Source organism: Rattus norvegicus, chromosome 20, assembly GCF_036323735.1.
Source record: "Rattus norvegicus strain BN/NHsdMcwi chromosome 20, GRCr8, whole genome shotgun sequence".
NCBI lineage: Eukaryota > Metazoa > Chordata > Mammalia > Rodentia > Muridae > Rattus > Rattus norvegicus.
The window spans coordinates 18,795,487-18,809,042 of record NC_086038.1 but is presented as its reverse complement, the minus strand read 5'-3'; the positions used below and the strand labels follow the sequence as shown (position 1 = coordinate 18,809,042).

Sequence of the window (13,556 nt, the reverse complement as noted above, 5' to 3'; positions counted from 1 at the left end):
AGCACAGGCACCCTCAGTTCAGCCGTGGGGAATACTGGGACATAATGGACAAAGAGTCCATGTGTCATACAGAAGGCTTACCGCGTGTGGGGATCTGTCACCTTGGCCTGGCTCTGTAGTCGTAGCATTTGTGTAGACCAGAATTGTGGAAGAATACATTTCTAATGTTCTTGCCGTGAGAATCTTAGGCATTTGAAATGGCAAGTGTGCTTAGTGACTTAATTTTGAGATTCCATTGTATTCGTAAGTCACATCCTATCCTCCCTGTAAATACACACAGTTGAGATAACTGTTAAAGCCAGAGACCACGTGATTGCTCTGTAATCACCCTCACTGCTTAGAGAGGCCAAGAGCCTCTCACACAGGCCTTTCTTAATACGGTGACGTCCACACTCTCTCCCAGACATAGGCTACGTCATGGGTCCTCACCCCATCGTTAACGTATCAGGAAGTTTACAACTCATTTAAAGTTTCCTTTGAAAGCTTTGCCTAGATCGAAGTTAGCAACACTATTTCACGAGATTGCTTTGTGTATACTGACATTTGGACATCATTTCTGTTGACATAGCTAGCACCTTTCCATATTTTTAATTCTTTCCAATTAGTGTGTAATTAGTAGCCTTGGATAGGAAAAAAGTTCACAAACAGAAACTTCTTGGTTTTTTTTTTAACTTGAGTATGTATACATGTGTTATTATAGAAGTAATTAAGTCATGGGTATGATGTGCTTAGTGCTTTTAAAATCTGCTAAACCCTAAGCAAACACTGGTCCTCGGCCATCCCTGATTTGATACTGGAATCCTAAGAATATACCTACTTGGCTGATCTTGACACATCCTTCTGTCTGCAGGATGGCTTCACGCCATTGGCCGTGGCTCTTCAACAAGGTCACGACCAAGTCGTATCCCTCCTGCTCGAGAACGACACGAAGGGAAAAGTGCGCCTCCCAGCCCTCCACATCGCGGCCCGGAAAGATGACACCAAAGCGGCAGCTCTGCTCCTACAGAACGACACCAATGCAGACATAGAGTCAAAGGTAGGGCCCAGATCACACCAGCCTCACACATCCCTGTCTCAAGTCACGTGGGCAACCTTCGGGAACACACGGTCTCCCTCCTGGCAAACTTGTGCCAAAAGAAATAGGGCATCACTAAAAGGGATGAGAACACATTTCCCCGTGCCAGCCGCCTCTGTCACCCCCGCCTCAGCCTGAGAAGCCAGAGAATGCTGTCCGTGCCGTGTCGTCCTATGCATGCCGAAAGGGAGGCACCTTCCAAGGAAAAGGATTTCCATGCTTCCACAGTTTCCTCCCTTCCCGTTTCAGGAAGGGGGGGGGGACATATTAAACAGTGCAGCTCAAACATGAGAAGCACGCTACAAAATGCTAGCGAGCGTGTGTGCAAACTTCCAAGCGGTTGACCGCCATCGCTGTGGTGATAGGCAGGGTAGCCAGGGCTGTTGAGCTGTGGAGAGCATGCCTCATGGGAAAGAGCCACAGCCATAGACGCCTGTAGTCTTGCTTGGAAGCCAGTAGGGGGGCAAACGGGGCAACGGACTAAGTCTCTGTGTAGCCGTTCTTTGTGGAGTCTAGCTTTCTTCCTGCACCCGACCCCTTCCATCTTCATCCGGTAGCTGCCATGAGCTTCCTGCCGTCCACGTCACCGAGTGAACTAACCGTTCATTTTTTCCTCCTCTTTGCCTCCCAATGTGTTAACCTAGATGGTGGTGAATAGAGCAACTGAGGTATATAATATATATATCTATATGTATCTGTCTCCGTTTTTGTTTTTTTTGTTTTTTTTTTTTTGTTTTTTTTTTTTGTTCTTTCGGTTTTTTTGTATAATCGGGATCCGCTTCGACGCTTTTCCATTTCCTAGGTTTGCTGCCTCATCCCCCACCCCCACCCCTCCTTCTTTGCATTGCCTTCTGTAGGCTAGAATCCTGCTTCACCCATCCCCTGGCCCCGAAGGAGCATGTGCGAGAGCAGTCAGCAGGTTAATTGCCAGGGCTTTCTGCAGCTGAACTCTGGCATTGGGAAGGAAGACTTAGGACTCCTCGAAAATACCCATGAGTATTGTGACAGAGACAAAGGGCTCTGATACTTCTGATGCTTACCGGCTGTACCTAAAGCTGCAGACACCCCTGTCGCTCCACTCCTCCCGGACTCGGTCTTTAGGGTTCTGCATGACACTTAACCCTCCGCGGTGTCAGCAACAGGAGAGTTTCTCAGAACAGTGCAACCTGACCCACCTTCCATGAGAGGCAGTGACGGCTAGCATGGCTACGAAGCTCGCTAACGAACTAGACACGCATCACCTCCTTTAGGTTCCGATTTGGCGGGGGATGGGGGAGACGAATTGCTGCATGTTTGACTTGGTTTTTTTTATTTAAGGAAACAAAATGACCATGGCAGAAAAGTAGCCATAAAATTGTGTCGCTGAGCAGGGAGGTGCTAACAGAAAAGATGAGCATCTTGGTTCTTTGTAGAACACGATCTTCCTTGGTGTAAAAAAAAAAAATCACCTTATGGGACTAATACCTCTGCCCAACCCCAAATTGCTTCAGTCCTTAAGACTGACATTTACTGTTGGTTCACGTGAATTGTATAAGCCAATTGAATTTATTTTCAAGAGTCTCCAAGGCCAGTTTTTCTTTTACCTGCCTAAAACGGTGGTCGGAGCCACATAGCTGTGAACTAGAAGGGTTTTTGAGATGTTGGCCTCTGCACAGTTCTGCTAGTGGATTCCTTAAATTCATGTCTCCATCCCTGGGATTGTCCCGGCTCTCCCTCTGCCTGCGAGTGTGGGCTTCCTTAGCAACCCTACAAACCGTTGACCCTGGCCAAGGCCTAGCACAGACCGGAATGTGGATCCCAGCATATTTTGCTCCCTCATTTTTATCTGAGCATAGGAAGAGCTAGAAGGGACCAACCAACCATTTGTTATGTTTTCTTCACAGAGTGGCTTCACCCCACTCCACATAGCTGCCCACTACGGGAATATCAATGTGGCCACGTTGCTGTTAAACCGAGCGGCTGCCGTGGACTTCACCGCACGGGTGAGTACGTGGCAAAGTGCCGAATCTTCAAGGGATCTCAAATGGCTTTGATAGGTAGTATGACCTTCTAGCCACTGAGAAATCAGACTTGTTACCTTATCTGGCATACTTCTCGTTATTATATAAGGATGCTTGTTTCCTAAAAAAGGGAAGGTAAACAAAGATTGGGCGTGTATGTCAATGGGATGGATCACAGATAATACTCTTATAGAGAAAATACATGTAAGTAATTGTAAGTCCAACAGCCGGGAACTGTATGCAGTTGTCCGTGTGAGCTATTCTAGAAGTGTGAGAGATTATTTGGTTGCATGGGTATGGGAGGGGCCCCCCAAGGCCCCACTCCTGACCCTGTCAAAGAAGCTATTGGCAATTGATAGTGCCTAGAGGAAGAAGAGGCATTTGCAGCCATGAAGGGTTATCTGTGTTCCAGTGGATGACCCCAGACCTATGTGCAAGGTGGCACTAATTTGACTCAATGTGATATTTTTAAAGGAGCCAGGGACTAAGTTGGTGGAGGGACATATTGGAGGATCCAAGTAAAGTTGGAGAGAGGATATCGGAGGGTGGTTATGATCATGACCCATTGTGTACATGTGTGGAATTCTCTGCGTGTTGTAAGTTCAATATTTGTAAGACGAGTTCGTTGAAATGACAAAAGGAAACATCAACTCACTGTCACGTCACAGAAAGTTCAGGACAGAACACCATCACCATGGCACCCCCACATCTGACCACCACAGCCTCTAAGGCATTATCTTTGAGGCAAGAGCATCTTCTAGAAAGATGGGCGGAGGTGAGATGGGCCGGGCTGTGTGGCAGTAAAAGTAAAATGATCTTTGAAATCATTGGTAGTTGGGCAGGACTAGGCCAAGCATCTTATTTCCAGAAGAAAACTTAAATTCACCCTTAGTTAAACAGGCAAGGTAGGCTTAGCCCTGATCTTGGAGCCAGTGGTTAAGAGGAAGCAGGATTTCAGACTCAAAGAACTAAGTTGTATCATCTCCATTATCTTAAGGCGGTTGGCCAGCCCTCTTATGGCTCATTAATTCTAGAGAAAATTCATGAGCACTCAGGTGGCACCATGGTGAATCGTCACTGTGGCCATCCATGTATTGAAAAGCTTTGCTGGTTTGAGTGGCGAGAGAGAACAACTTCTCATTTGGAAATCCGCTAGTACCTCCATTTAGCTCCGAGTCTACCTTTGACTCTCAGAAGGGCAACCTCGGAACTCTTCCACAAGCCTGCATTAGCACTGAAGTCCAGATTCGGCCTTCTGGGTTTGTCTGTATAATTCACAGTGTAGTCAAAACCTAAGGTCTTGCCTTAGGGTTTCTATTCCTGCACAAAACACCATGACCAAGAAGCAAGTTGGGGAGGAGAGGGTTATTCAGCTTACACTTCCACATTGCTGTTCATCACCAAAGGAAGTCAGGACAGGAACTCACACAGGGCAGGAAGCAGGAGCTGATGCAGAGGCCGTGGAGGGATGTTTCTTACTGGCTTGCTCCCCCTGGTTTGCTCAGCTTGCTCTCTTATAGAACCCAAGACCACCAGCCTAGGGATGGCACCGCCCACAATGGGCCCTCCCATTCTCGATCACTAACTGAGAAAATGTCTTACAGCTGGGTCTCATGGAGGCATTTCCTCAAGGGAGGCTCCTTTCTCTGTGATAATTCCAGCTTGTGTCAAGTTGACACACAAAACCAGCCAGCACAGGTCTTTTAATTAAGACATTTGGAAAGTCCATGTCTGGATGTCTTTGAAGCTGGCCTCTGCCCTTATTGAGAAAGTGCCAGTTGCTGCTGAGAATAAGTTCAGATTTGAGGGGATGCTGAAGCGAGCGAAGAGAGAGTGACACTATTGTCACACTCCTTTAGGTAGTTCGAGCGTGTCCATTTCCCTCCCAACAATGACTGCACTCTCATGATGAGCGCTGATCCTTTGTTGATTAAAGGTCGATGGAAACCTCAGACCTGTGCATGTTTAACCTCGCCTGCATCACCCAGAAGTGATGTAAAACAAGATGCCAACTTGTGTTGCCATAAAACATACCCATTTGCTGCTTTTTTGCTAGATCCAAAGATCATCCACCCCTAGCCTGTCCCAGTTGACAAGGCCTCTCAACACTGTGTGGGTCAGGCTGAAGTGCAGTTGGGTCATATTTTAGGCATAGGAGCCTTACACTCTAGCTGCCACCCAACAGCCTCTACTTCTCTTTGTGGGTGGTGATGGATGACTGACTGCCTTTAGGGTGTCAGAGGAGACTCTTTAGAAGAAGCTTGCCCATCTAAATTCTAAATTCCCAATAACTCCATTATCAGCAATCTGTCATTTGCCCTAGGGTAGTACAGAGGCCTCTCCCGCAACACAAAGGCATATTTGGTCATGGTTTCTCTCTGGAAAGGAGCAGGTTAGCTTTGCAATTAGCGTCACATTCACGCTGCTCAGGACAACGAAGGCTTCGGAAGCTGGTTGATTTCGTGTGCTAAGAACCAGCCGCAAATTATAACCACAAGCCACAGATTTGAGAACCAGGTGTGGATGGTGGCGTAGGAGACATTTAGGGTCAACTACCGAACAGCAGAAAGCAGCCTTTGTCTTTCGGGAGGGGAGGCGTGGGGGTTCCACCTGCTTACCGTGCCTGGGTTTGAAGGAGGACTGAACTGTTGAAGACTTAGGTGGGCGGCGGTGGCAGTGCTGTGGGCTGGAGAAGGACAGAGAGTGGATACTAACCAGCCAAAGTCAGATGAGTAGGAACCAGGATAGCAACTGCAGGTGTAGGTGTTTCTGAAACCGACAGTGGGGAGACACAAACCAGTACGACCAAGGGGAGCCAAATGGAGCCTCCCCGAGACACTCTGATACCCAGTGGGCAAGACAACGCCATATTTCATCATCACATTTCCCAGACTTGCATCCTAACAGTTTTGATCTTCGCATTGTGACCTTGCCCTGTATTGGTCAAGTGCCCCAGGGGACACCTTCAGTATGTCTTCTTGTATTAGCTACGCAGTTAACCGGCACCATCCCCAGGTCCCCTATAGAACTGTTAAATGCTGCAGTGTGAGTGAGAGCTCTCTGAAGCCTGAACTGAGTCAGCTGTGACAGCCCTGAGGCCGTGCCTGACCCTCATTCTCATTGCAAATCCTCCCCCTCTTGGGGAAGGGAATATAACTGAGACACCTCGGAGGTCCTACCGATTGTCATTCCAGGAAGGAACACTTACAGGCTGGGGTGAGCAGAGGTCAAGTCACATCGGGTGGATATTTGTCAAGTCCCTCCTGTTGACTGAAGGGGACTCACCTGTCCTCCTGCTTAGCTTTTCCTAGTCTGACCCGTGAAAAGGTTAGAGGGTTTGTTCTAGAAGATTCCAGGTGGCTTACGGATGAAAACAGACAGAGCAGGTCTAGAAGGATGGAGCTGAAAGGAAGTGTTTGTTGGCAGGTGGCTGCGATGAATTGGGGAAAGACCTAATATAACATATAGATTTCAAACCTTTAATATATGTTCCCATGGGGGCTGGAGAGATGGCTCAGTGGTTAAGAGCACCGACTGCTCTTCCAGAGGTCCTGAGTTCAAATCCCAGCAACCACATGGTGGCTCACAACCATCTGTAAAGAGATCCGATGCCCTCTTCTGGTGTGTCTGAACACAGCTGTAGTATACTTATATATAATAAATGAATAAATCTTTTAAAAAAATATGTTCCCATGTATACATGGAATATATCAAGGAGTATAAATATTTCTATTTTACACACTTTATTGATTCGATGCCTTAACAATTTCATGCCTACATATATACCTACACATACATATAATGCACTGTAATGTTCTCAGTAAACACCGGTATCTAAGGATCTCTGGGGCCTTCTGAAATGAGTCCTGGTTATAAAGACCGACGCTGGTATAGCTGTGTCATGTGACAGATCTACTTTTCATTCCTTTGAGAACCCTTGGAACCCAAGTGAGAAGAGAGCTGCTGAATCATGCCCTTGCCACCTGAGCCATTCACGAGTGTGACTAATTTTAATTTTCAACTGAATGCACAATGTATATTCTTTGGACTGAGCATGGTAGCACAATAAACAGGCCGATCTCTGCAAGCCTGAGGCCACTGCAATCTACACGAGCAGTTCCAAGCCCGTCTGGGCTATACAGTAGGACCCTTAACGTTTCATGCCCTACCTTTCAAGAACATTCCAGGTGTTCAACATGTGCCTATAGCACGCAGCTTGTGTAGTACATGCATGCCACTGATATGTAACACGTTGGGACTGTCAGAGAAGATGAAATGTGTTCGACCTCGTTCTCACCCCTCCCCAACCCACCTCCCACATCCCAGGCCTGCCTTCCCTATGGTGGCACAGTGACCTCTGAATCTCACCTGCCTCTCAGGAAAGGTGTTTGCTCCCTGCCCTGTAGGTTTCCGCTCCTCACTAGTCTTTGAGCATCCTGTTAGCCCTGTTTTGTGCACCTCGCAACCCTGTTTGGCATGTACATCGTGCAGTATCTGCAGAGACCACTGATATGTGTAGCTTCCCAGACGTCGCTCCACATGGACCTCTGGGCTGTTGACTTTGACGTGAGCTTCATCCTCTGAGCCTTCCAGAGACCTCACTACGCAAAGTGAATACACTTCTTACAGCCTCAGCTCTTCGGAGATAAAAAGCCATATAGTTCAGAAAACCACTCCTCGCTGTTCCGAAAACAAGAAGGAAGTGTGTTTGTGTGACCAGAGAGTCCTTTGTCTCCCTGCCATGACCAGGCACCCTTGGCATACCAACGGAGTCACCAGAAGGCTCTGCAGCGTTCCATTTAACCGGAGTGCTGTCTCTAAGTGTGAACAGCATCAACAAGCCTCCCTGTTTCCCTCCCTTTCTCTCAGGCAGAACTTATGGTAACAGTGATTTAAAAGCTATGATTAATTAGGCATGTAATAAATTCCCGCTTCCACATTAGCCTTTCACACTTAATATCTCAATTATATGTGAGGACCGAAATGTGACAAAATACACTAACGCCCCCCCCATAGCCTGCTTTACATACAGGCGATTTTTAATTCCTCAAGGTCAAATCTGTGTCTTCTTGCACACTGCAGAGTCCACGGGGTTGAGAGCTTAGCACCTGGGAGAGACTGAGTCTGAGGTTACAGAGTTCAAAAGGGAACGACACCACCTCAGGGATTCCCTGCCTGTCACGTACGGGATCTCGTTCTCAAGCCTGGTTCTTTCCCAGCTCACCAAACTCTCATTGCTTTGGTCTGAAATGTGTTTAGACTTAAAAGCTGCTCCTCACCCAAGCTATACCGAGGAAGGAGCGACACCATGAGAGTCGGCGGAATCTGCCAAGCCATTCACCAACCCCAAGTGGTGAATGTTGGCTGCTGAAGGATGAGGAGGAACTCTGAACTTCTTTCCACTCCCATGTGGAGATGGCCCTGGGAGACAGGGCAGCCAAGCCGTGGGGGTTCAGGGTGTTAGCATCAGGACCTCAGACTCAGGATGTGAGAGCACAGTCAAGGCAAATTACAGAGGGTGTGTAGAGGGACACCAGCATGCCCCAATTAAGAAGAGTATGGCTGGAGCTGGCTCAGCGACTAAGAACACTGACTACTCCTCCAAAGGTCCTGAGTTCAATTTCCAGCAACTACAGGGTATCTATAATGGGATCTGATGCCCTTTTTTGTCATACAGGCATACATGCAAATAGAACACTCATATACATACATACATATATACATACATACATACATACATACATACATACATACATACATACATACATACATACTTTTAAAAAAAGAGTGTGGCTGAACCCCTAATTGACTATAGAATCAGAATTAATGAGACTAGACTTTGGTTTCTGGAACAGAATCTTTACATGCACAGGTTTAAAATGTGTCTCCCTCAAATTTCTGTTCATTTGTAAATCAAATAAAAGGAATTTAAAAAAAAACACACACACCTATAGCTTCTATTTATCAGCATTTTATCCATATAGACCTACCTGTTCTGGAAATTGGTTTATCTCCAAATGCAGGCTCTACCACATCAAATGTTAAAAAAAATAAAAACAGAAAATGAAGATGAGGATTTGAGAATGTTGGTAAAAGGATATGAGTTAAAGGAACATGGCTGCCTTACATAGTCCCTGCACCCACCACACTTTTTTTTTTTTATTGGATATTTTCTTATATTTCAAATGTTATCCTCTTTCCTGGTTTCCCCTCCAGAAACCCACTATCCCATCTTCCCTCCCCTGCTTCCATAAGGGTGCTTCCCCACCCACCTACCCGCTCTGACATTCCCCTACACTGGTGCATCAAGCCTACAGAACCAAGGGCCTCTCTTCCCATTGATGCTGGACAAGGCCATCCTCTGCTACATATGTGGCTGGAATCATGGGTCCTCCCATGTGTACTCTTTGGTTGGTGGTTTAGTCCCTGGGAGCTCTGGGGGTCTGGTTGGTTGATATTGTTGTTCTTATAGGGTTGCAAACCCCTTCAGCTCCTTCAATCTTTTCTCTAACTCCTCCATTGGGGATCCCATTCTCAGTCCAATGATTGGCTTGAGCATCCGCCTCTGTATTTGTCAGGCTCTGGCAGAACCTCTCAGGAGACAGCTATATCAGGCTCCTGTCAGCATTCACCTCTTGGCATTCTCAATAGTGACTTGGGTTTGGTGACTGCATGTGGGATGAATCCCCATGTCTGGCAGTCTCTGCATGGCCTTCAGTCCCTGCTCCACACTTTGTCTCCATATTTCCTCCTGTAAGTATTTTGTTTCCCCTTCTAAGAAGGACTGAAGCATCCACACTTTACTCTTCCTTTTTCTTGAGCTTCATGTGGTCTGTGAATTGTGTCTTGGGTGTTCCGCTCTTTTGGGCTAATATCCACGTGTGTTCTTTTGTGATTGGGTCCCACCATACTCTTGTTGCCATGGTCACAATACCATTTCTATCTTGGAAGGGACAAAATAAGTGAGTGTCTACGAGGTGGGAAGAGGAATCCACCCTTGTGTAGATTACTCTTCCAACTTGCATGCCATGTCAACATTTTTCTAAAGTCCACCCTCTTGGAGAATCTCCTGCATGTTTTCTTTGAAGAAATGTATGTGCCTTGGACCCACTCTTACACCTGAGCTCCATCGCTGTCCTTCCGTGTGGTGTGGGATTCACTTGTTCTTCACCTAAAGAGATGAGCGTCATGGTAGCACGCAACGTGAAGCAGAGAAAGGGGACACACAGGACCTGGGCAGACAGCGTTGCTTCACCGAGGCACTGGTCACTGACACGGTCTGGAGCGGCTCCCTTCATCCCCTATTTTAAAATAGGTCATCCACACTTTACTCTTCCTATTTTACTGACCTATTTTACTTTTGGAGGAAAAGGTTCACTATGGATTCCACTATGGTTTCCCTCACACTTCTGATTCTCCTGCCTTAGCTTCCCAAGAGGTTGAGCCAGTGGCATGTACGGCTTTCCCTAGCCTGACCTGCAATATTTTGGGGTTTGGTTTATCTTGTTTTGTTTTGAGACCAACTCACAGAGATCTGCCTATCTGTCTCCCAAGTGCTGGGGTGAAAGGTCTGCACCACCATACCCTTAGCACTGCAGCTCTTCTAAAGAACTCGTAGGGAGCTGACTATCAAACTCGGGCCCTTCTTCACTGTCCAGCCATCTTGTCTGATTTTCCTGACAAAACAAATCTTATTGAAGACACATTGGTAGATTCCCACAAGGCCTTGCAGTTCACCCCTCCACGCCCTTCCCAATGACAGCACTGTTGTACACACACTAATACATGGGAGCCTTCTGACACCTGAACAGCACTGCTCATGTCCATCTCACTTGAGATGCTCGGCCAAACTTTAGGAGCTCCTGACGCCTTTGTGGTGGAGGCTGTCCCTCCAGGGGATGCTCTCTCAGTCTTAGACAGACTTTCCTCCAAAGCATGGCACGTGTCCAGTAAGGTAGCATTGTGGCAGGTCTCTGGAGCACTCCCGATAATCAGAAATGTCATATCCAGAATGTCCTGCAGGACAGTTTGCTGTGGTTTAGGTCAGCAGTGCAAAGTTAGCCTTTAACAAGTGTTTAAGGGATGGGGCGAGATGGCTCTGCCGGTTAGAGCACTTCTGCTCTTGCAGAAGACTGGCACTTGGTTTCCAGTACCCATGTGAGGCAGCTCACAACTGAGGCACCAGGGGATCGGATGTCCCCTTCTGGCTTCCTTGGCACCCACGGACACACAGACGTGCACGTGATAAAGATAAAAACGAATCTTGAATAAAAAAGAAGTCAGTCGCATGGCATAGCGTGGAGAATGAGGAACTCCAGTAATTAACAAACAAACTGTGATAGACACCAGAAGGTACCTGTCCCTCTCCGGTTTCCCCTAGACTTCAATCCATGCTCTGAGAGCGGTTTTTCCGTGACCTGAATAAATCCTATTTTGAAATCCTGCAAGTCAAAAATTCTATTAAGGCCAGAGTCAGCAGAGCTTAGCTTTCTTCATTTGCACTTAAAAAAAAAAAAAAGCTTAGCGTCGTTTTCCTTCCCACCAGTTAGCTCCAGAAGCTGCACTGGGCTGCCATGACCTGGGCTGACCTCCCGCTGAACATTCCAGTACATTCCCCACACTGCCCATCTGAAGATACCACTTTTAGGTTACTCAGCCCTCAGCCACACCTCATCCCATCCTCTACAACTACTGGTATCTCCATACAAACTAGAAGGGAGGCAGAGTCCGGTGGCTGGAGGATGGTAGAAGGGCAGAGACGCCCATAAAGGGAAGGAGTTAGCACTTTGCAAACCTCGGGAGTCAAGGGGAAAGTGCCTCAGTGCACATGCGCAGTCCACTTTGAAGCAAGCGAGTCTGTGAAGACGCGTTCAGGAAGGAGACCTGTGTGGGTTAGCATAGGTGGAAAGCTGAGTGACACTTCATTAGAAACACAGTTATTGGAGTGGGCCAAGCTGAGAGAGCTCTGAGGTGGAGCATGCGCCGCACATGCGCAGTTTGAGGCACCTCAGGAAAGACGTACTCAAACAGGAGTGGAGAAGAGCAGCTGAAACTGCATCTCAGACACAAGTGTAAATGAGTCTGCAGAGGAATGATTGGGCCAATCAGGGCAGTGGAGGCCGGGCTGAGGGCACTGGCCTGAGCCGGCACAGAGACAGGTGTTATTGGCGGTCCACATGGAGATGCCCCTTGTTCATTGCAAGGTGTGTAGAAGTGAAGCCAGGCTCAGTTGGGAGCTCTTGCTGTCCCTGGTCACGTATGGAAGAAACTGTGGGTGAGGCATAGCCGATGCTGGTTTCTATGCTCTCCACAATCCTCTCAGAACCTCTCAAGGTGATAAGGGAGCATTATTCTCCTCAGAAGACTTCGTAATTGATAGAAGACTTTGTTTACTATTAGCATTTATTATGCATAACAGTGGGTTTCGTTATGGTAGCTCCCTGCTTATATATAATGTACTTTGATCTTTTGCACCCTAGAGGCATTTTTTTGGTTTTCATAAGACTTAGCATTCGATGAGAGTGGTCCTGAGTAGCTCAGCCTCTGTGCATAAGGAGGGAGGGTCTGCTTCAAACCCCCCACACAGTAAGTGATCCAGTGTCCACAACACAACTGTCCAAACACAGTGAACCAAGCATCTATATACAGCCATGTGATACAGCAGGGCCACATTCCAGGAAGAAGGGAAGCAGAAGTCTAGACCAGTAGTTCTCAACTCGTGTGTCTCAGTTATCAGAAAACACATATTTCCAATGGCCTTAGAAACCCCAACCATACGTGTATGTTTGTTGCCTCTCCATAACCATAAGACACACATGTGCACACACATGCACACATACACACATGCGCACACATACACGTGCACCACAAAAGAAACAAACACACATCATCCATGAAAGGTACCAATGAAGTGGGAAGATTCTGGCACCAGAGGTCCCATGTGTATGTACATATAAACTTCATGCCAGCTGCAGGGCAGAGAAACCTGATAGCTGACAGTTTGTTCTCTGGGAGTATCCAGGTACAGGATGAATTAAATCCATCCTTTATCCTTTAATAATCACTCTTTGGATATTTGGGATGAACTTTCCATGGCTTGGAATCTGGTGACCTCATAACAAAGACACGGAACACACATTCTTGGCAAGACAGACAAGGCAAGCCTTTCACCACAAGGAGTGAGGCCCAAGGAGTCTTGAGGTGGAGAACAAATTTCCCAATAGTTCATTAGTGAGGGCCTCTTGCTGACTCTCGAAGTCTGCAGTGCGCGCTTGGTCAGCACGTTTTTAACAAACACGTCCCGTGATTCTTCTGGTCAGACGAGATTAGGGAATATTTACCAAGGTCAAGCTGGGAGATTCATTGTCTACATGTTGCCCAAAGTTACATCATAGAAATCTTTTTAAATAATTTTTTAAATAAAAAGTCATCGGTTCTTAATCATTTTCATAATGTTTATAGCACTTTAATCTGGGTTTGCA

The 13,556-nt window shown here is 47.0% G+C and overlaps 1 protein-coding gene across 48 annotated transcripts in view; it reads left to right on the top strand.

The window, feature by feature from the left end:
- Window positions 1–13,556, top strand: part of Ank3 (ankyrin 3) — a 623,484-nt gene that overhangs the window by 415,748 nt on the left and 194,180 nt on the right. For 27 of the 48 annotated variants that reach the window (XM_063279252.1, XM_063279249.1, XM_063279253.1 and 24 more), the window contains 3 exon segments: window positions 851–1,036; window positions 1,720–1,743; window positions 2,959–3,057. In XM_063279252.1, the coding sequence (XP_063135322.1) occupies window positions 851–1,036; window positions 1,720–1,743; window positions 2,959–3,057 (309 nt within the window). 48 annotated transcript variants of the gene reach the window in all.